The sequence below is a fragment of the Lepisosteus platostomus genome, chromosome 20, assembly GCF_059453375.1.
Source record: "Lepisosteus platostomus isolate fLepPlt1 chromosome 20, fLepPlt1.hap1, whole genome shotgun sequence".
NCBI lineage: Eukaryota > Metazoa > Chordata > Actinopteri > Semionotiformes > Lepisosteidae > Lepisosteus > Lepisosteus platostomus.
Window position 1 is genome coordinate 4682249 of NC_142630.1, and position 21371 is coordinate 4703619.

At 39.0% G+C, this 21371-nt stretch overlaps 1 protein-coding gene across 2 annotated transcripts in view; it reads right to left on the bottom strand.

The window, feature by feature from the left end:
- Window positions 1-21371, bottom strand: part of banp (BTG3 associated nuclear protein) — a 128321-nt gene that overhangs the window by 97879 nt on the left and 9071 nt on the right. For both annotated transcript variants that reach the window (XM_088614012.1, XM_088614013.1), the window contains exons 4-6: window positions 17989-18188; window positions 12235-12342; window positions 11395-11570 (exon numbers count right to left, since the gene is read on the bottom strand). In XM_088614012.1, coding sequence (XP_088470138.1) covers window positions 11395-11570; window positions 12235-12342; window positions 17989-18188 — 484 coding nt within the window. The remainder of the gene's footprint in view (window positions 1-11394; window positions 11571-12234; window positions 12343-17988; window positions 18189-21371) is intronic.

Sequence of the window (21371 nt, forward strand, 5' to 3'; positions counted from 1 at the left end):
CAGAGTTGGTAAACCTTGAAGAAATGTGACATCAAGTACTGACAGGAAGCTGGTGTTCTCTTCTAATGCCAAGCAACCTGATACATTTTACCGCAAGGCAGCAAGAGGCTTTGGGGAGCAATTATGTGGTCAGTATGCTCAGATTTCAATCTTGTGGGACTCCACTATGGAATTCTCTCACCCCATGCAAATTCACAAAATGAACTTTTCAAAGTAACTACGCCCATTGTGAAATAAAGGAAACAGGTTGCCGTATTAATTTCCTTTCACGAGGCTCAGGTCCTGATGAGGAGCCACTGGGAAGCTGAGATCTGTTTCGATACCATGTGGCAACTGGCTGATGTGAGCCGAGGTGAAACCAATTGTTACCAACTGCAGTCCACTGCACGCATCACGGCTTGTTAAGACTGGAGGTTTTCACGTATTTCAAAACAAAAAAAGTTTAGAGATGCTTCAGTACCCGTGTTATTTTAAAGGAAAGCAAGCACATGTGGAAAGATGTGGTGGAATTTTTAAAAGCTGGAAATTCTGGTCGTTTTAATAACCATTTCGAATGGTCTTTATGTACGAAATCACTTGAAATTATATATATATATTAATTACATCAAAACACAACCTAGATCTCTTTCAATTATTTGTTACTACAAAACCTTTAAGAAAAATAAAGGATATTGTTTAGGATGAATTTGAATTTGAATTCAGGCCTCAGTGTATGTTTTTATCATGAATGCAAGCTGTATGATTTACCAACAAAACCAACAGAAGTGAGCATGATGAAACCCAATGCCCAATTATGATCAAATGGCCCTGACGTGGTGCTTAAAATAAATCAGCCAGGAGTGTCCAGCAGATGGGTGGGGTCTACATTATTCTTCAAATGCGGATAACAAAACTGTACAGAAACACTGTGGGAGACGACTTAAATTGTTTTTTCTTCTTCACTATGATTCACTGATCCCATTCCTGTGCGTGCCTGAACCTTAGATGTCAATAATTCACTGGACTCTATGGTTTTGGCTGGTTGTTTTCTGCGTTCTTGTGTTTTATTTCAAATTTTCCCTGTCGTTCTTCTCCTCGGCACACTTTTAAAAAGCAGGGAACATCCTTATTCAGAAATACCCACAAATTTGAACATCTATGTCAGGAGTAATGTTTCCAGTGGCTGTCTGGACAGGACCACAAGAATTTGTGTTGTTTGGCCTATCTTATTTTTTAAGTTAAAAGAAGCCTACAGCACCGATCAGAAGAAATGTACCTAACTCCACCTCATAAGCCCGGGCCATCAGTTTTGTTTTCACAATTGTATCATAAATCCTTGTAGGTGAGGAAGAGACATTATGCACGTGAGGTCTGTGCCTTCAGAAGTGACCACAGCTCCACTCCATTGCTCCTCACAGACAGAAAGAGGATTGGCTTGATAAAGCTATCACTAGCTCAGAGCTGTAGTGACACAGTATACATCTGTCAAGGTATTATCTTTGACCTTGCAAACCCACCAAACCCTATATTTCAGGAAAGGGAGAACAATTCCATTCCCAGGGCCATGTTTTGCCCAGATACCGTGAAACATTTTCTTTTAATGACCTATGAGAACAGAGGCTGAATACTTGCATGCCACATTTGACAAGTGGCACTTCTGTCCAAAGCAATTTGAACAACGATGTTTCAACCCAACAGAAAAATAAAGAGATCAACCGCAAGCAGGAGTCCGACAGTGGCAAGTGACCCGTTAAAAGACGATGCACAAACAATAACCTGGCCTTAATTTTAAAGAGGAGTTCATATTTCCTGCAATTCATATTTCCTGAAAAGCAGTTTAATTCCTTTATGTAAAATGTATACAGGTTTCGTCATGTAAACAAACAGAAGGTCACCTCATTATCTTTTGCGTGTACTCTTGCCTTTCATCTGCCGAATGTGGACCTTTGACTTCTTCCAACATGCAAGAAACAGATGTCCAGTCCGGGCTGCATTTCTGAGAGTTGCACATGGCGCTTGTTTTTTTTTTCTCCCCGCTTCACTGAAACGATTGCGGGCCGATTCCCCTCTAGGCTTCAAAATCCGAAGTGTGGTTCTGAGCAGATGATGCCGCCCCGTGTCCAAAACAAACAAGGCAAGTCAAAGACATCACTCCCACTTGGGAGCAGCAACAGTAAAACACAACAGGGTTTGTGGCCAGACTCTATGAGCAAGCCCATTTTTTTATGTCTCATCTGTCTCAGTCTGTTGCAAAAAACTGGTCTCCTTCCTTTCTTTTTCTGCTAGAACCCTATGGACTGCAGGATTTTGACACTTGGATGTCATGGATACTTGAATATCTGGCAGGTGCAAGTCCCAAAATTCCACTTTTTTATATCCTTCCGAGTCTTAGCAATCATCCTTTTCCACCCACACTAGTACATGTTCTGTTACATGTTATTTCCTTCCATGACCTTTAGGTACTTATTAAAATAATGAATTCTAACATACCTTTGCTACATCTAAAGACCTCATTTCAAATTAGCAAAGCCTTATATCCTTATATCCAATGTAAGCACATCAGTAAGTGAAAACTTTTTATCTTTGTTAATAATAAAAGCTGCCACAGTTATAAAGAGCTATTTCCTGATTTGACTATTTCAAATAGCATCTAGCTTCGCATTTGTCTGCTGTCCTGCATCTTGGTCCATTAGAAACATTTAGCACCTTGTTGTGTTCTGATGGACAGATGCTGTCTTACCAGCTCCTAAAGGATCTGTTTTGGAAAGTTTCCAAAACTACAAGCAAGTTATCAGCCTAGAGCAACTTCAGAGAGTGAGGTCACACAGCGAGCAACATTCCAACTAGCTTTGCAGCAGGAGAAAAGCAATACATAAGGCCCAAGCCAAGGGTTAATGTCATATCCTTGGACTAAATGTCAGCACAAGTCTTTATAACTGCCTGGGTCAGAGAAAAGGAAAACATCTCTTTTTCGCACATGGGGAGTACTGCAGACCCAGCAGCAGAGAGCAGGGATAAGCCAAGGGAGTGGGCCAGTTCTACTTCCACTGTTTACCTTATGGCAGACTCCTGTCAGAGGGCCAAGCGTGGCGGCGCGGAGTAGCCATTGACACTTCTTTCCTGGAAGCTGCTGTTGCTCTTACTCACTGGGTACCGGTGAAGCTGCGACAGGGGGACGCTCTATCTGACCCCCAGAAGGTCTTTCTGGCTTGAGAAAGTGCAGCTCCCTGTCTGGTCCCCTAGTGGCTCTGTGAACATGTGGCTCTGTGCGTGGTGGCCTTTGCTAAGTGGGTAGGCTACAACCAAATTTTCAGCCAGCCATCAAGTGGGACTTTAACAACGCAATAACAAAAGACAAAATGTCACTCACTTGCTCTGTTGCCCCCGAGTCCCAGTAGTAAAGCACAGGAACCACACTCAATAGTTTGAGGAAATACCAACAAAACAAAGCAGTATCTTTGGATTTTCCTCTTCGGTTGCCTAATAAATCATTCGTCAATGTTGATATACTTTACTTCTTTAACAGCCTTACATTGCTTTCTGTGTGTGCATGTGTTCTAAACACATGAGAAACAAAAGTCTGAGAAAGACATTTTACAACACAATGTGGTTAACAAACACAAACCATGGCCAGATTTTCCAAATTAGTGGTTTGTATTAAAAAGTCCAATTTTTTGACCAACTAGTTTTTTTTCAGCCTCTAAGTTTGATGTGTAATTCTTAGTAATCCTCTTCATATTTGTAATATTAAAAACAGACCAAAGTCAGCTTTTGTCATAATATTAAGTTGCAAGTACTGCAATTTTCTAAAAACATACAGACCAAAAAATCTAGGAAAAGGGGGTTTTAGAACAATGCCTTGAAAGAAGTCAAATTTTGTTGTTTTTCTTAAATCAAAACTTCACCTTTGTGTTTGAAAACAGCACTTCCATGGCAATCAAGATGGTTTGTTAAAACTCCTTTGATGGACCTAGGAGAGGGTCAAAGACTTTCAATGCAACAGCTTGAGAACTCCAGCTTCTAGAGGTCTCTGCTTGGGCCAGAGCTTGGGGGCTGCACCCTAGAGATTGTTGGTTTTGAATCAGAAAACCACTTTGCAGCAGACAAGTAGCAGGAGACTGGCAGCGTGAGCTGGGACTGCAGTGACTCAAGGTTTCCTCAGACCCCCGAGAGCTTGCAGTTCTCTGGGTGGCAGCTCTGTTTGCCCCCCATGCAGTCGGGACTGTGGGTTCTCAGCAAGAAAATAAAAGTGAGTGATAAGGGTGCAGCTACGAGGGGTTGTAGCATCGGGCCGACAGCCAAAGACCCATTCCAGAACTGGGGTGGTGGTGCGGGGAAGGAGGGAAAAAGAAGAATAATAACTGCCGATTCCAAATGAAAATAAAAAGCCAGCCGTTCTGCATTAATGAAAGCAAAATAAAATAAAAATGATACTGAAAAAAAACACAGGTTATATGGTTTCAGGGAAATAACTGCAGCAAGAGCCTCAGTAAAGCTTAGGTCATAGACTTGCAAAGACCAGTTTTCCATTAAAGAAAAAAACAACTGAAGCAGAAGAAGTACCGGCTTATAATCCTCAGAAATACAAATGCACCAATATCCCCCGGCCACAAAAACAACAGGATAGTTTTCTGAGCTCAAACAATCCTCACATTTTTTACTTCTAAAATTCGTTAGCACATATGGACGGGTAGACGATAAACAGAAAGATGGAAAACATCCTTGATATAAGTGAAGTAAAAATCTAGATAATGCAGTTACAGGGGGAAAGAAAGGGATATTAACTGATGTTAGAATTTGTGGAGCATTCTGGATTTAGCACCAAAACAACACTTGACAATCATTCTGCAGGCTGCCGAGATCCTCTCAAAAATGGAAAAGGTAGTGCAGAATGTTACTTCCAATGCCAAAGCTGACAATGTTAAAAGAGATGCTTTATGTGAAGATCTTTAAATAGACTACAAAGAGTGTCCTCCTAGAGGAACATCTACCAAAAGGACACAATGCACAATGTGTGTCATCAGTTGAATTAGTTGCTGCTACAGTATGTCCTTTGCATGTCTCATAATGACAGAAAAACCTTCCCCTGATCAAGCTTATGCTGCGTGCGCTTTATTTAAAAATCAGTGCAAACATAAGTCATTCTTCCCAACTTTATACCGCTAAGATAAGCTGAGATTTGTCCAAGATGCAACATGGCATTTTACCATCTTCTGTTTCCAATGATCAGCTCAGCTATTTTAAAATGAGAAACACATTTTCTCTTCCAGATGGACAAAGAAACATATTTTTAAAAACACTCCAGCCTTGTGTAAGTCTCTTCTGCTTTAACAGGTAGTGCTTATGTAAAAGCGTTAGTAAATTGACAAAGTGTGTGCACATTTTGGAAAGAAGAAAAGGGATTTTCCAGAAAGATCCCATTATCTGCCAACATGTCCATTTATTATGGATTTTCTATGACTCTTTAATCAATGAGGAGTCTGGATTTACTCTACCAAATGAAAAAGGGGAGGAAGGGATTCTGAAAGACAGGTAGAACAAAAGAATGGTCTGTCTTAGAGTGGCCAAAGCTTTCTTATTTTCTCTATGAAATTCTTTTTACAAAGAAATGAGTTGTTTTATTGTGCAAAATGCAGACCCATTCTACTGTCTGGAAAAAAGACATAATGACATATGACGACATACAAAGTAAGGCTTTTTTAAACTTGCGTGGTGCCTATCACCTAAACACTCACATTTAAAATAAATGAATTTAGTGAAAATATACAGAGAAACTGAATCACCGCAGGGTGCAGTCAAGAAATGGTCTACACGGAGAAAGGTTTTTCTTTCATTCTTATGTAGTATTGGATGCAAGCCCAAACTTTTATACTTTTTAACTAACACAAATTAATATCTTTTTTTTTCTTAGAACAAGTAAAAGCACTTCATTGTTTCTACGAAATGAACACATTTTGCAGGGAATCTGGAGCTTCTAATCTAGAGCTGAGATTTAGCAGCATGTCACCACATCCTGACTGCCCGGCGCTAGACTGACGGTAAGTCCTGGGCCCTCCTGATGGACATGACAACGTTGCAGCAGGACAACGCAACGCCCTCATGCTGCTCGTGTAACAGCCTCTGTCTCGTGAGAAGAGAGTGTGACAGTGACATTGGAGATCACTTTTCGCCCGGCCTATCACGCATTTATCAAGTGTCACACATGTAGAGCTTGTAACACCTCTAACACTGAAGACACATACCACTCTCACAGTATCCCCTGTGTTGATTAACCTTTATTAACCAGGTGGGCTGTACATTGGTGGTGGTGGAGGGGAGTCCCCATTACCTGTAAAGCGCTTTGAGTGGAGTGTCCAGAAAAGCGCTATATAAGTGTAAGCAATTATTATTATAATTATAACTAACCTTGTTAAAGATAAATGTTAATCAGCATAGTTGATTTACCTTTGTTACAACCTTGCATGTCAGCTCATTGTATTTATCCTGATACTTACTGTATGATGCTATTTCTTTTGTTGCTCAGTAGATATGCATTATTGCTCTCTGCAATAAAGCATTATATTGAAAACAAATATCACATTAATAAGACACAATATAGGTGCACAGGAAGACAATTTCAAATAATTATGAACTGTTTTTTTTTTTACAATTAGAGAGACTATGACAAACAAACTTAGTAATGACTGTTTTTAGAATTAAATCTTACTTTGTGATTTTTAGTGGAAAGAATATGGAAATAACCAAGTGCTAAAGCAGGCTCTTCCTCTCAGCTCTTGATCATGTTCTATATCTCAATAAATATTTGCAATGATGATTTTCTATGGGGGAAAAAAGATCTTTTTAGGGTACAGATTATCCACTGTAATTACTCAATCTAAATTATATGAATAAATTAAATTTAAATTATATCCAATAGCAATAGATTACTTCATTTACAGTATATTGGTATTATACATTGCTGTTTTTCTGTCTGTTCTACCAGGTCTGCATAGCACAGCCACTTGGAAGTACAGTTACTGAAGCTTGAGTGAAATGATGTGTTTCCATTATGAAATGCTCATTCCCATGCCTTTCGAATGTTGGTGAGCATGTCGATGTGTCATGCAGGATTTCTGCAAGCACTTTTGTTATAATTAAGTTCAAGTTGAATGTTCTCCATAAAAGGAATTTAAACTAGAGGGGAAAAATATAAGACAAGAGCTTCTTTCTTCTGAAAGCAACAGTTTCTTAAGCTCGGTATTTTACACAGGTGATACTGATTTGTTGCCTCACACAGGACCGGCCAAGCTTGATGCTCTGAGCTTTAATGCCAAAACTGCAGGATTATGGTCTCACTTTTTCAAACACACAGAGCACCCGTCAGAAACCACATGCGTGGAGTAACTATAAGACTACCTCACTCAACACTGCTGTATACGCTTAGTTATTTCCTGGCCAATAATACTGGGGAATAGAAGCAAGCAACACAATACTGCCTAGGCTTCCAAGCGGTGGAAACAAAGGAACAGACCTCCTGATGGCTCTGCTAGGGAACAGCCCTTGAATAGACCTCACATTAAACACACACACACACCCAAGCAGAAAAATCTTAAAAAGATGTTGATCTGAAAGAAGCACTAGTACACACTAGTAACAAAAACATTCATGAAAACTCAAGATGACACGCTTTTTAGCATGCATCTCAGGCACAAGATACGGTCTGCCTCATCTCAGTATAAATATGTTAATATCTTGGTTCCTTCTGGTTTCTAGTGGTGATCAGATCCATTGACTTGAAGGAATCGTATGTCATCTGCATGTTTGCATTATTCTAGCAGCGTTGCAACACAACTTCAGCTTTGGAAAGAAGAAAACAATTCATTGTAGCATTGTGTTCTTTAGCATTTACACTACAACACACCCCCGTGTACTCCAGTTACAAAACGTTGTCTTTGCATCAGCACGCTCAGACACTATGGGCTAGAATCACACCGGTTTTGGGATAGGACGAAAGTGCCAGTGAAATTGGGTTGGTGGGGCTACACGCACAGCTGTCCCTGTAAGATAAACCAATGGAGGTCAGCACTATGGACAGCTACCATCTGAGGTTCTGCATCTGTAATGTCCAGCCATCCGCCTGTTTTTGACCATACCCTGCTAGTTGCATGTCACTCTTGTGTCTCATTCAGCAGGGCCAATTAAATAGGTTACATTTATCAAAATTAAATGTTATGCTTAAGACAAATATCCAAGCAGGAGAGATACCACTTCATACCAAAGCTCACACAGACCTATTAGTGAAAGTGAAGAATGCCAAATCAGTTAAAGAAGGATCCCAACGTTATGGAGTTATGACTGCATGAGTTCAGAAAAGGTTTGCCTCAGAACTGCTCTCTACAAAAAGTGTCAGAGGCAATTTTTCCATGAGCTTTATCAAACGCTTACCGAAAATCTAAGCATACAATAGCATAAACCCTATTCAAAGCAAAGCTGCAGAAGCATTAAATGGGCTATAAAAACTGCACTGTGGGGCTCGTTTAAACTGCTTGCCCTTTCCAAGTCTGTATGTATCTGGGCACATGCATCATATTTTGTCAACTACAAATCTAAGTGGAATGAATATCCTGGCCTGACTCACTGTTTACAAAATGTCAGTGTAAGGATTTGTGAAGCCTCATCTGTTATAAACTAAAGCACCCCTATGACATCAAAGAATCATTAAAAAAATAATAATATGGTTTTGATAAGCAGTTAAAAGGCAATGTTCAAATGAAATAATACAAATGTGTTCACAAAAACAGCTAAAAAACTAAATTCCCCACTTTAAATATTTTAAGTGGATTTATTCCTAGAAAAATATAATATATCTAGATTTTGCAGAAACAGTTTTAAGATTGCCTGCTTTACTCAAACATTTGACAGCAGCCTAAATAAGTTTGTACACATGTCTATTGTATTATTTCTTTTTAATGGTTTTATTATTATTTATTATTTTGAGTATTTTATCCACTCTATTTTGATTCTCTGCCTTTGAGTCTACCATGAGGATGTCAGAAATTTCCCGGACTGTATATTACAAATGGACAAAATGAAGTAGAGCAATTCAAATTTGTTTTCTCTCTCTACTTCCTGAGACATCCAGACTTTTCAGCCTGTACTTGCTGTTTTACACAGACAGCAAGAAAAAGGAATATAAAATTCAAAACCAACCAAAAAAAAAATACCACAAAAAAATCAATTTCCATTTAACATAACAGAGAAGAGGAACAACAGCTCAGTGCCCCTGCTCCACACAAAAAAGTGATTCATCCTGTTTCCTGCATGAACCAGCAACAGTTAACAGGTTATCATGTTGACTGCTGCACTGTGTAGCAGACCAGCGAAAGCACATGAACACCTTCATTTTAAATCCACATAAGTCACCACAAGCCTTCACAACCACGCAGACAAAACAATCTGCCAAAGACAGCAAACTGACGACACTGGGTGCATTGAGTAAGTTGTGAGAAGGAAAGGAGATCTGCACAACTTGTGGTGTGATCAGTGGCCTACAGAGGGATCATCTGGTATCGGTCCTCCAGCTACACAAGACCTGTTCTGCCTCTGATTTCACAGTTGGTCTACACAGTATCTCAAAATGGAGGGGACACCCAGAGATACACACTTTTGAATACACTTCAGAGAGACTGAGCACTGTGAACAGGCACCTTCAGTGCATGTAACGCCACTGAAGGTCGAGTTTTACGGGTTCATTATGCTCGTTTCTTAGCGCAGCCAAATATATTAACTGAGATGAAGCTCACCGTGCCAGTTCTGCCTCAGTTGAAGCTGTGAGTTTAGGGGGCATACACTGTTGCACACTACTCATAAAATATTTTAACATCTGTAAGCTGGATCCATGTGCAAACTAAAGAATTATGCATAATTCATTTTGACTGATGCAAATAAAAAAGGTGATGTATAATGTGCTGTTTCAAGTTAATAGCTTCTCCAGAGGCTAAATGGCTTGCTAAAGATAATTTATTCGTTGATCAAAGACTTCTAGCTTGATGATTAGGGAGGGAAAGCTTGATGATGCTAGTGTGCTCCTGGGGCAGTGCTTCAAAACTCTGGAAACTGGATTTTGTTTAGATGGGGACTATACACTCACAACTGGATTTTTCAGAGCTTTAAAATTTGTTCTTCGGCAGAGAGCATATACATCTTCATATGATGTCTTATTCACAGGCATTTGAATTTTAATTATTATTTTGTTTACATTTATTAAAAATGTCTTCTTGATAAAGGAAATAAAGAACAAGCTTTTTGCTAGAAGAGCTTTACTTGAGATTATGCTTCAAGTAAGTTTCTGATTGACAGCTCCAACAAGCACATTAGTGTTAAGCTGCTGGCACCATTCTAAATTTATCAAATGCAGCAGGTCAATATGTCAGTTTTAATGCACTTTGAAGAGTACAACTGGAACATACTGCAAGTCTTGCACTCACCCAAAATAAGCAGCACTCTGTTTCTACCCCATTTAATATAGTTAACAAAAAACACAAGAAGATACAGATGTGCCAACTCAAGTGCCGCAGTGCATATGAAGCATATGCTGGCCAGCAATCAACATCACCAAGTAACCCACTGCCCTTGTCAGATGTTGTAGCCTCTTTAAACAATCAAAAGAAGAGGTAACAATTGTTTTTTTATGATACTGATATAATCCACTAACAGGGAATGTGTATTCTCGTCAACTAAATCCTACTGTAGCAGTATAAGACAGTAAATACAGAAACAACACAACTCAGATGCTTCACATATAACATTCAATAACTGTGTGCAAAGGAAAAGACAACTGTAAATATGAAAAATATACTGAAAAGCCCATTTCCAGCACAAAAGTATGTTCACAACAATTGTGATCAACTTGCGTATATCAATCAGTTCAGCAAAATCCTTGTTGAAGCTGGCCCACACAATTAAACAGTAAACTAATCCCCCCCGCTTTTGAACATTCGACTCTTTAATTATACCAGCTTCTCCTTTAAATCACTTAAGGCCCACAAACAGAAATAAACTTGGAACCTGGTAGGTATTCTGAAGCATCAAAAAGTACAGAGATCAGCAGACCCTAAAAGATTTCTTAGATTTTTTTGTAATTCATGTAAACACACAAAACTCAGCATTCTACATGAGCAACACAATCAAAAAACCACATGTATCACTTTCAATAAGCTGGAGTGGGAAGTGTACACTAGACCAGGTTATGAAACAGGAACTCAAGTATGCCTTGACCCAGTGCTCTAGTTAAACTGCCAAAATATTTAGAAACATTTAAAAACGATCTGGCTAAGGAGGTGTGCATCACTACTGTACGTTCTTCTCCATGCAGGTGGGCCAGCAGAACCCGTGTGTCAGCGGCCTGCAGCAGGACCAGGGTGAGATGGCCCTTACCTTCAGAGTTGAGGGTGATGAGGGTGACGTTGTTACCAGCTGCCTGACTGCCGGACTGACCGCTGTTGGACACCGAGTCGCTGGCCTCGGAGCCGCTCTCGCCATCCTCGTTGTGACTGTCCTCTGGCGCAGGGACCTTCACAAGAATAGTGTTCTGTCTGCGTCCGCTGACAGTGCTGCCAAGGAGAGAGGGAGATCAGGAACCCTGACCAAGCAAAGGCTTGTGAATTTCAGACCTCTACTGTATTTTAACTGAGAGTTTCCAAAGGTAATGGAACTATCAAATTGCAGACTTCTCTACCAATGTTTGTCTCCTACCCCTCCTATCATTTGTGTTAAATGTGCTCGGGCAATGGTGCTGATATATTATTACAGGTAAATTAAATGGGGAGATTCATAAATATTCTTCTCTATATCTGTAAATTTTAACAGGTAGCATGTAAAACTTCCTTTAAAAAAATGAGAGAATACTATATTGCGTATTGCACTCTTTATATTACAGAATTCTGAAATCTAAAATAAAACTAAATTGAATACAGTAATTAATTAGATACAAGTAAAAAATACCAGGATATACATTATATTGTATAGAGTATATCCCCATATCAGCACAACAACTTTCAGCAATCTATATAATTAATTTAAAACAGAATATTATCATATATATATAATGATATAAGACAATGTGACCTATATATTTAACAACTGCCCTGCTTTTTGCATATTTTTGTTTCTGTCAGTGTGGTATACAGGAACATCCAGGTTCAGCAGAATCTGGGGCAGCCTGTATGCCAGTGGCTTTCTGAGTTACAGGTCTTGTGAACTGCTGCAGGCACTGACTTGCTGAGTAGGTTTTCCAATGACTCTGTCCCTCGAGCAACAGATTCATCCTGTCCTGCCACCTTCGACCGGTCACTGCTGACGATGACGTTGGTCTGGGGGACCACACTGCAGCCAGAGAGAAAGCCAGAAATATTCAGCTATCAAGAACAGGGTAACATCCCAGATTGTTCTGCTCCAGAAGCTCATTTCCCAAAAGAAATATTGAAACAAAACAACTCTCTAAGAGATGATTTGTGCACAGAAAAACAGTTTTAAATTCTTTAAACAATAAAAAAAAACATCTTAAAACATTTAGTTTGAAAGCCAAGAAAATTGGTGCACATTTACACTGAAGCAAAAACTTTCTGCAGTTCCTGTGCAGCAGATTCACTAGGTTCTAGCACTTTGCCTGGACATTTGAATGTAAACTCTTCTAACACCTGGGATAAGTAAAAAATACTGGGATATACATTATACTGTATGGAGTCCATCCCCATATGAGCAAAACAAATTTCAGCAATTTATATAACTTGGCATATTGTTATATATTTGGCATAACCAAATCACTTTTCATTTTTTAGGTTTCTAATTTGATAGGGCTAGCAATCAATACATTTGGCTCACTGTACCATCACAGGAGAACCGAAGACAATGTGCACGAGTCCCCCACAACATGTATGGTTGAGCCGTCTACCTCTCTTTACATTGCAAGCCTTAAAGCACTCGAATGTGAGCAGCAGAGGGCATCAAACATACAAAAATGTCATTGCTAGTGATTTGAAGATTGCTTTAACGAAACAAAAATTCTTACATATAGCCCCAACAAGTTGAGGTATCCACTCCCCAGTGGCTAAATATGTTGTCCCAACATGTTTCTATGAAAATACTCTTAGAAATAGCTCAGATAATGGATACTGTCAATTTAAGGAAATAGAACACCTTTTTATTCCTACTTGGGCATAAAATGGATGATTATTTATCATTAACATTACTATTATTACAGTATATAAATGTATTGTTTTGGAATATCCATCACCACTCTAACGTGTTGTTGGTTTAAAAAAATGAATTTCATTTATGGTTGCTTTATAAATCTATAACCAAGTTTATTTTTCTGCCAACTTCTGATTTTCTTTCCTTTTCATGTGGACTGGGAACAATGGGGACAAAGTGGGGAGGAGAAATGTAGCATTTGAATTAAGTTTTGAATAAGTACTAAGACTGATAACTTTTTTTTAACTTTACAGAAGGGAAATAAAACTATTGCAGACAATAATTAGCAAATTCTGCAAGTGGGTTTAATACACTTCAGGGAAAGGACAAATGACACTTGCACTTGTTTAGACTGATATCCCCACACCACACACACCACTTGCACAGATCTGGACAACGTCTGGCTTCAGCACGGTCAAGGGTGAAATGTGTTTGCTGTGGTTTATTATTGTTAGAGCTGTCAGGAGGACTACAGTTCCCTGTAGAGTAACCATCATGGGAAAACAGCCCTAATTCTGGATTGGATAACACCACGTATTGCAAAGGATAGAAAAGAGGTTGAGGTCTTACAGAAAATGACACCCAAGAAGGAATTAAACAGAAGATTCTTAAGTAAACTGGGATAAAACAAACTCGAAGAATATACAGGAAGGCACAGCCATTGGTTCTCACACCAGGTCTGAATGCCTGAACTACACAGCAGAGCAGGGGTGTTATGCTTCATTAAACCTCCATACAAGACCCTGAAAGGAAAGGACAACATTGATCCAATCTATTTTAAACTCAGCAAGGAGGCCAGGACCAGAGGTCACAGATGGTAGTTGCAATTTGGGACAGAATATTCAAGGTGCTTCTTTACACAAAGAGTTGCGAATGTTTGGAACAATCTGCCTAGCCATGTTCTGAAAGATGGGTTAGCGTAACCTTTCAAGAAGCAGACTGACAAAGCCTTAAGATGAATTGGCTGCTTCCAACTATTTGAGTGGAAAGGGCCACAGGACCCCCATAGTTCGGTGTCTTTTTAAAGTTCTAATGTACCACACAGACTGGCATACAGATGATTCATGAGGAAAACAAAATAAAGGACTGCTCTTTGGAACTTTGACCTTTCCCCAAAATGTGCTTGCAGATGGAATTACAAAGGGGGTAGGGGGATTCAAATGTCTAAAGAAAAAACATAATTAGGAAATTTAAATCCTTTTGCCTAATTCAAAGAAAAATTAATACTGGATAATACAAGTAATCCCATTTTTGTAAAAGTTAATTTCACATGGTTTAATTTCTGACTCATACCTCCAGCTGGACAGATGATGAAGTTACTGAATAAAACAAAATGTGCTTAATTAACCCAGGATGGGCTTATCTCATTTTTAAAACAATGTCTAGTAGAAAGTGGGTGACATCGTAAAACAAAATGTTCTAAAACACAGCCGTGTAATTTTTAAATTTAATTAAATATACCAAAAAATGCTTGTTTGACCACAGAAGACAAAAGCACACCTGCAGAGAGGATGGTGTAGTGATAGCTCTCAGCTGGTTTGTTCCAACAGCACCATTAACTTACTTGTTAAAGTGGAAAAAAAAACGTTCCACAAAACGTCTGCAAGGGAACTACTACAATAGCCTGATCACAGGGATTCCCCTAGTAAATAAACACAGCCAACACAACAAAACAGCCTGTTAAAATCACAGTTTTCTGAGTCAATGAAAGCAATGGGAAAACTATTAGCTTTTATTGGTTTTCAAGAAAAGAACACATAACTCTGAGTAAGACTTGATTTGTAGCCACTCATTAACTTGGCAATCTTATACATAACAAAAAAGTTGAAGAACAATTCAGACCTTACAATATGGTGTGTCAGTTATTGGCTGGTTTTCCACTTGCTCATGCTGAGGTGCCTATGAAAGTATTCATCATTTAGGTGGAGTTGATTATCTATGAGTGATAGCTTTGGAACGAATTAAGATATAGGCCTGCAAATTGCCGACGTGTCTTGAGTAACTGTTTCCAGCGATGAATAAGGTGCAGACCTAACAGAAACAAGGGTCTCATGATTATATAAACGTCTGTAGTTCTTGAACCCAGCCCATACCTGAGGTTTAAAATAAACACTTAACCACCAGCCAGCTGCACAAAGACAATTTTAAAGAGAAAAGAACAATTAATCACAAATAAGATCTTAGTTGTCTCATTTTTCATTACTAGGGTACACAAGCATGTGAAAGGCTGTGTTTAAAAAGAGTGCTTCTCCATTTCAGAGCTATCTGTCCTCACTTTCTCATTGACCTGTCTGTCAGGAATCGAGCTGCAATTTTACACTTCACTGCCTCCAGCATTTCTCTGAATGTGTCTGTAAACTCCCTTGCACATAGCAGTTTTTTGGACTTTGAATATCCAGATATTTAATTGCAAATAGCTTTCCTTCAGAACACACCACAAGTGTAAGTATGCATAAGTGAAAATATTCATCTGAACTTAAGTTCTATAGACCATATAGACCAAACACACTATACAGCATACACCTCAATACTGTATAATATCCCATGGACCTGATTTTCCAAAAAAGTCATTTGTTAATGTGATTCCAAATTTAAAGTTAAAGTTTAATTTCAAGGTAAAATGGTCATCGGCTAAGTTCTGGCTTTTTAGGTGGATGTTTTCAGCTTGCTTGCTTGTTGAAAGGTACATGGCTGAAGTGACAAAGCAATGCATGTGATTTCCTGCTTTGGCTTCCATATAGCAGACAATTTAAATGTATTCAGAAGAACAACCATTCTTCGCAAAGGAATAGCCAAACTGAAACGCTAAATGATACTGCATATCTAAGAACAGAAGAAAGGCTGCGATCAAAACATGCCATTTAATCCATCTCACTTAATTAGTAAACAGCGAATTCATCTAACATCTCTTATTTTCTTCTGTTTTCAGTGTACTAATCTTAGAAGCTATATACTGTACATATACGTGCATCAGAAAGGCAGGATGTCATTTAGCCTATCTTGGCCACTTGGTTACTTACAGCTAATCGATCAGAGACCCATTTTTTTTTTAAGATTCCCAAGTAGTCAGTTTCAAAATGACAGGGTAGTTTGTTTCAGACAACCCCTGACTCCTAAAGAACTTCTTCCTGTTCTAAATTGTAACCGCACTCTCATTCTCTTTATTTTAACTTGTGTCTTTGTTTCTCTGTTGAGCCTGACGTAGCCCATCAGTTTCATGGTCCAACAGAACAGCAGATCTACAGATCTAGATGGTATTGTTGGTACTATTACTCTTTCAGCATAAAGCAAGAGCGCACAGAAGTGGTTTTGCACTTTCCTAGCTGTGATTTTATTCAGGGACAACAGGAAGTGTGTCTTATTGTCTAATATAGGCTAATTTACACCCATAAGAAATGGAACATTTAGTTTTCCTTCTTAGTACCTCTGCACCATTACATCATGAGACCATATTAAATTATCAGTAGAAATCTACCCCACTTGGGTCAGACCTTCCATGGCCGTATGGAAATGTTCTGGGCTTCGCGATTCCTGCTCACATTGAACATTTTGCCATAGATTTTCACTGGGGCTCGAGTGCCTGAATTGAAGGTAAAATGGAGCAATGTTACTTTAAAAAGTCTTTCCGGGCTCTGGGTTTCCTTGCTTTTTTGTTTTGAGAAACTAAAGAGAGAACTAAATGTGCATGCAGAAAAAAAAGTAACATCAGTCTTGCCAGGAAGGTCCAGATCTAGGATTTAAATGAGAAAAGCTATCTGAGCATCACCAGGTGGTTTGGCTACTTCTCTAGTAAATGGAGGTATTACTGAGGGTAGGATTGTGTTTAGCTTCTTTTTCTTAAATCCCTGTCCTAAATTCCAGAAAAGACTGGCTAAGTTCCAGTCCCACCTGGCTTTTAAAATCCTAAGAGCCTTCATCAAACCCAAAAACAGCAAACTCCTCAGGTTTTAATTAGAGATAATCTGAAAGCAGAACGGGGTCTTATCCTAGAGAAGCCTATGAATTTCACTGGGCAGTGAAAATAACACTGCCATTAGCCAATTAGCTGGGTCATGGCCAGGAGTTTCTGCTACCTGCAGATGGGTACAGAACAGCTCTAAAGAACATTCAAATCTGCAACATATTCTGCATCTTGAAGTAATAAATGAACCACAATTCAGTAATAAGTATAAAATATGCTGTTTTTAGACAAAATAGCTAATCAAGTCCATAATTTAAGGAAGAGACGGGTAGTCTGGATTAAACATGTCCATATTTTGTGGGTGACATAATAATCATACATCCACATCTTTCAAACTTCTTTTCATCAGTTTACTGCAAAGACAGAACAAAGACATAGTTTCCAGGATAGCACATTTCAAAAAGAGCTCTATTAGTAATTAATCACTACCTTTAAAGTGGAGGAGAGATTTCAAAATGAAGAAATAGGCTACATTGTCAAAGTACTGTATTAGCCCGAATTAATTCAATGAAGGAATTTTACCACTTACTTTCAATAAGATCTGCCTAATGCAATACATATAATCCTGTACATTTGAAAATGTGGCCAATTTGTTTTATTTCAGTTGTCTTCTGAACCTTAAAAGTCAGTAATATGTGACTGACTGTCCCCAGCCAGGACCTAGTCAAGGAAGCCTTTATTACCTCCTCCGGTGCTTAAGAACAAATATCCTCATTTGCTGGTCTGTAGTGTATCTTTTCAGATGTATATACACTATACACTATGTTCCTCTCTGGCCAGTGGGACGATGACCCAACACCTAATTATCCCAGGCTTACCAGCGCACTTTGTTCCAGGTTTGTGTGGCTCCTAATGGAGATCCAGCCACCATGGGCACCTGGATTGGCCCCTGGTTCTTGTTCATGACCATGTCCAGCTTCTCTTCCAGGGACTTGGAAGTGGCCTCCAGGGCTTGCAGCTTAGCTTCTATGTTGTCCAGGCGCTGGCAGATGGTCTGATTGATGGAGTACAGTAGCGACTGCAAACAGAGCAAGCACCACGCTTTTACAACCTGGATAATATGGTTGGTGGTCTTAGAAAACAAGGAATATCGATGCTAGCAGAATTAAGCAGGCCTGCTTGTGGTGAGAGACCTGTTTTGAATCCTTTTATTTCTCTCTGCAACTCACATTTGGCTACTCACTGAAGCGCAACAGGTGTGAACCTGACCAGTACCATGGGAGACCTCCAGGGAAAGCTAAGGGTGCTGCTGGAAGAGGTATTAGTGGGACCAGTAGGGGGTCTGTGTGGGTCCTAATGACCCAGTAAAGTGCTTTGGGCACTACACTGTAAAAATGGTTGTTAGTAGTAGCACTAGTAGTAGCACTAGTAGCAGTAGTATCAGTAGTAGTAGTAGTATGTCTCTGGACTGTGGGAGGAAGCCAGAGCAGAGAAACCCATGCGAACACTGGGAGAACATACAAACTCCATGCAGACAGTTCTCCAGGACCAGAACTGAACCCTTATTATTATCAAAATAATTAGGAATTTAAGAATTGGAACCATTAAGCCTTACTTGAATGAAAATGTCCAGCTTCGTGGACACAGAAGAAACACAAATATCACCATGTACAGTGGCTACAGTTTCCATATCCCCTACTGTGCATTAACACAGAATGAAGGATAAAGTAAGACTGCTTTGTTTCAGGGCTATCTTGGACCTGAATACACTGCCAGACACATGGATGAGGAAAAACTAAGAATATTGTAGCTACAAAAACAAGCAAGTGCACTGTGCTTTTCAGGGAAACATCCCTGTTCACCTCAGAGACAGATGTCTGCTTTATATCTGTTGGTCACTTGAGCTGTGGGTAGTCATGCTTTTCGTTTGAATTAAAATAGCCCACTCTCATTGCTCTGTACTTCAAAGACCGACCAGGCAGGACTCACAGCCAAAGTAAGCACATTAATTCACAACAGCGTCTTTGATCAAAAGCCCTCATAGCTTTCTTTTTAGCAATTAATAATATACAAAAACAAAATGCCCTAAACCAAAACCCCATATGGTTTGAGAGAGGGGAAACAGACATTTGATCATTCAGAAAGATTTGGTTTTTAAAAAACTGGATAGTATATGTTCTTTTAACATAAGACCGGCCTAAATCAGAGGACTAAATTTAACTCATGAGGTGCTAAGTCGACAGAGCGATCTAAAAAATAGCTCTTCTGCATTGTTGGTTAAGGTGATGTCAACAAAAGATGTGACAAAACATTTTACAGCACTGACAACAACGTGTTGACTGGACCTCCTTATTAACTTATTAACTATTAACTTATTAAAAAGTGTCAGTCTTAGCTAGGCTATCTCTAGTCTTGGAACCAGTTCCTGTACAATTTTAATTTGCAGTGATATCAAGGTATCTTTTCCAAAACATCTGCATGTCTTTTCCAGTCTAGCACAGAAAAGAAATGCATATATCTAGTTTTAGATTTCTTACAGGGGAATCCAGTGGATTTCAAAATATGGTGAAAAATAGTGCTGCCCACCTTTCCATCAGCACTTTCAAATCCAGTTTTAAAACACTATTTATATAGCATTTATATATTATCTTTTTTAATTTATGCGTTTTAACTTGTTCATATCTTTTTTAAACTGTCTTCTTGTGCAGCTCATTGTGATGATGTACCATGAATGAAAAATCTGTTTAAGACTGCAGTAATAGATGTAGACACGTTTTCACACCACAATTCCATTATAGTCCACTCATTTTTGGTTTTCCTGTCCTTATTGTCAGATTTCCAGCACACCTGATTTACAGCCTGTGGAAGACCAAAAGAAAACAAGTCTACCATTCCAAACACAATTCTGTCTGCAACTCAGTACAAACCAAATTCAAGACTAAACAGCAACTAATCAGGGAAGCTGCCGTTGAATTAGGAGGACTGGCCCAATGTCAAGAACAAAAGGGCTGACATTCTAGGATGTGGTGTAAATTTTTTGACGAGACATTTAGAAAGACATCAGCAGATTATCTGTAATTTGGGGCCAATTCCAAATAACATTAACAGGACAAAGTAAACGGCAATGATGATTTTCATTATCCAATTATATTTTTAATCTACTGTACTATATTTTTTAAAAGTACACAAAACTTCTAATGATTCTTTCTGATAAGAAAAGAGCTTAAGATATTCTATGAGCGAAGAACAAAAAGGCACATATAATGGAGACAGGTGAGTAATGAATTAGACTGGTGATCTATCAAATCAGGCTTGTGTCACTAAATAAAGACTTCATCTTTAAAGATTTTCGAGAGTAAATAGACAAAAAAGAAACCTCACACATCAGTGTTGAACATCATATTAGCACTATCAAGTTGAAGTCCTTCTATTTAGCAATGTAAACATAAAGTCTTTTATATGTTACATACAATCTCATAATCTTGTTTAATTCATAACTGAATTATGAACACTGAGTACTGCAGCCCATCATTGAAAAAAAACGTATGCAGTCTAACAATCCATTAAAAACAGGTATGCAATGGCAGTTTTAACAAATACAAAATATGTTTATGAGATAAGATGCTCTTCATCTGAAAATGATTTTCAAACTTTTTTACATCCACCACAACCAACACAAAAGCCACTGAACTGTGCTGTTAAGCATTTAGAGAAATGCTTCCCAACCAGAAGGCCATGTGTATATATTGCCAAGACACAGTCTATGCTACTCTGCTGTCACCTAGTGGGACAAGAAAAATCCACAGTCATAAGGCTCTTGTTAGTCACTGAACAGGGCTTCACAACCGCTTCTGGTCCCCCTGTCTCAAGAATCAGTCTCAACATGGACCAGAAATGAAACATATAAAACTGCAATACAACACTCTTACAAACACCACTGTCAATCTTTACAAAATTAATAGCATTACAGGTCACATCAACTACAGCTTATCTGAGCAGGTCCAGTTTGTAAGAGTGCTGTCTTTAGATGCCACTGGGAAGATCTGCTTTTTGGTTTTGGGGATCCCTTTAGCCACCCTTTCAAGCGGCACCCCCCGAAGAGCTGAGAGAAGCTGCAATGGTCCGGATAAGAGGAGGAGGAGCCCATTTGGGTCATCAAGCTCTCCGCTGCAGACACACCACATAGCAGCACTCCTGAACCAGGTTTATAAACCCCTGCAACCAACCCGTCTGACACATGGGAAACGTTTCTCTTGACAGG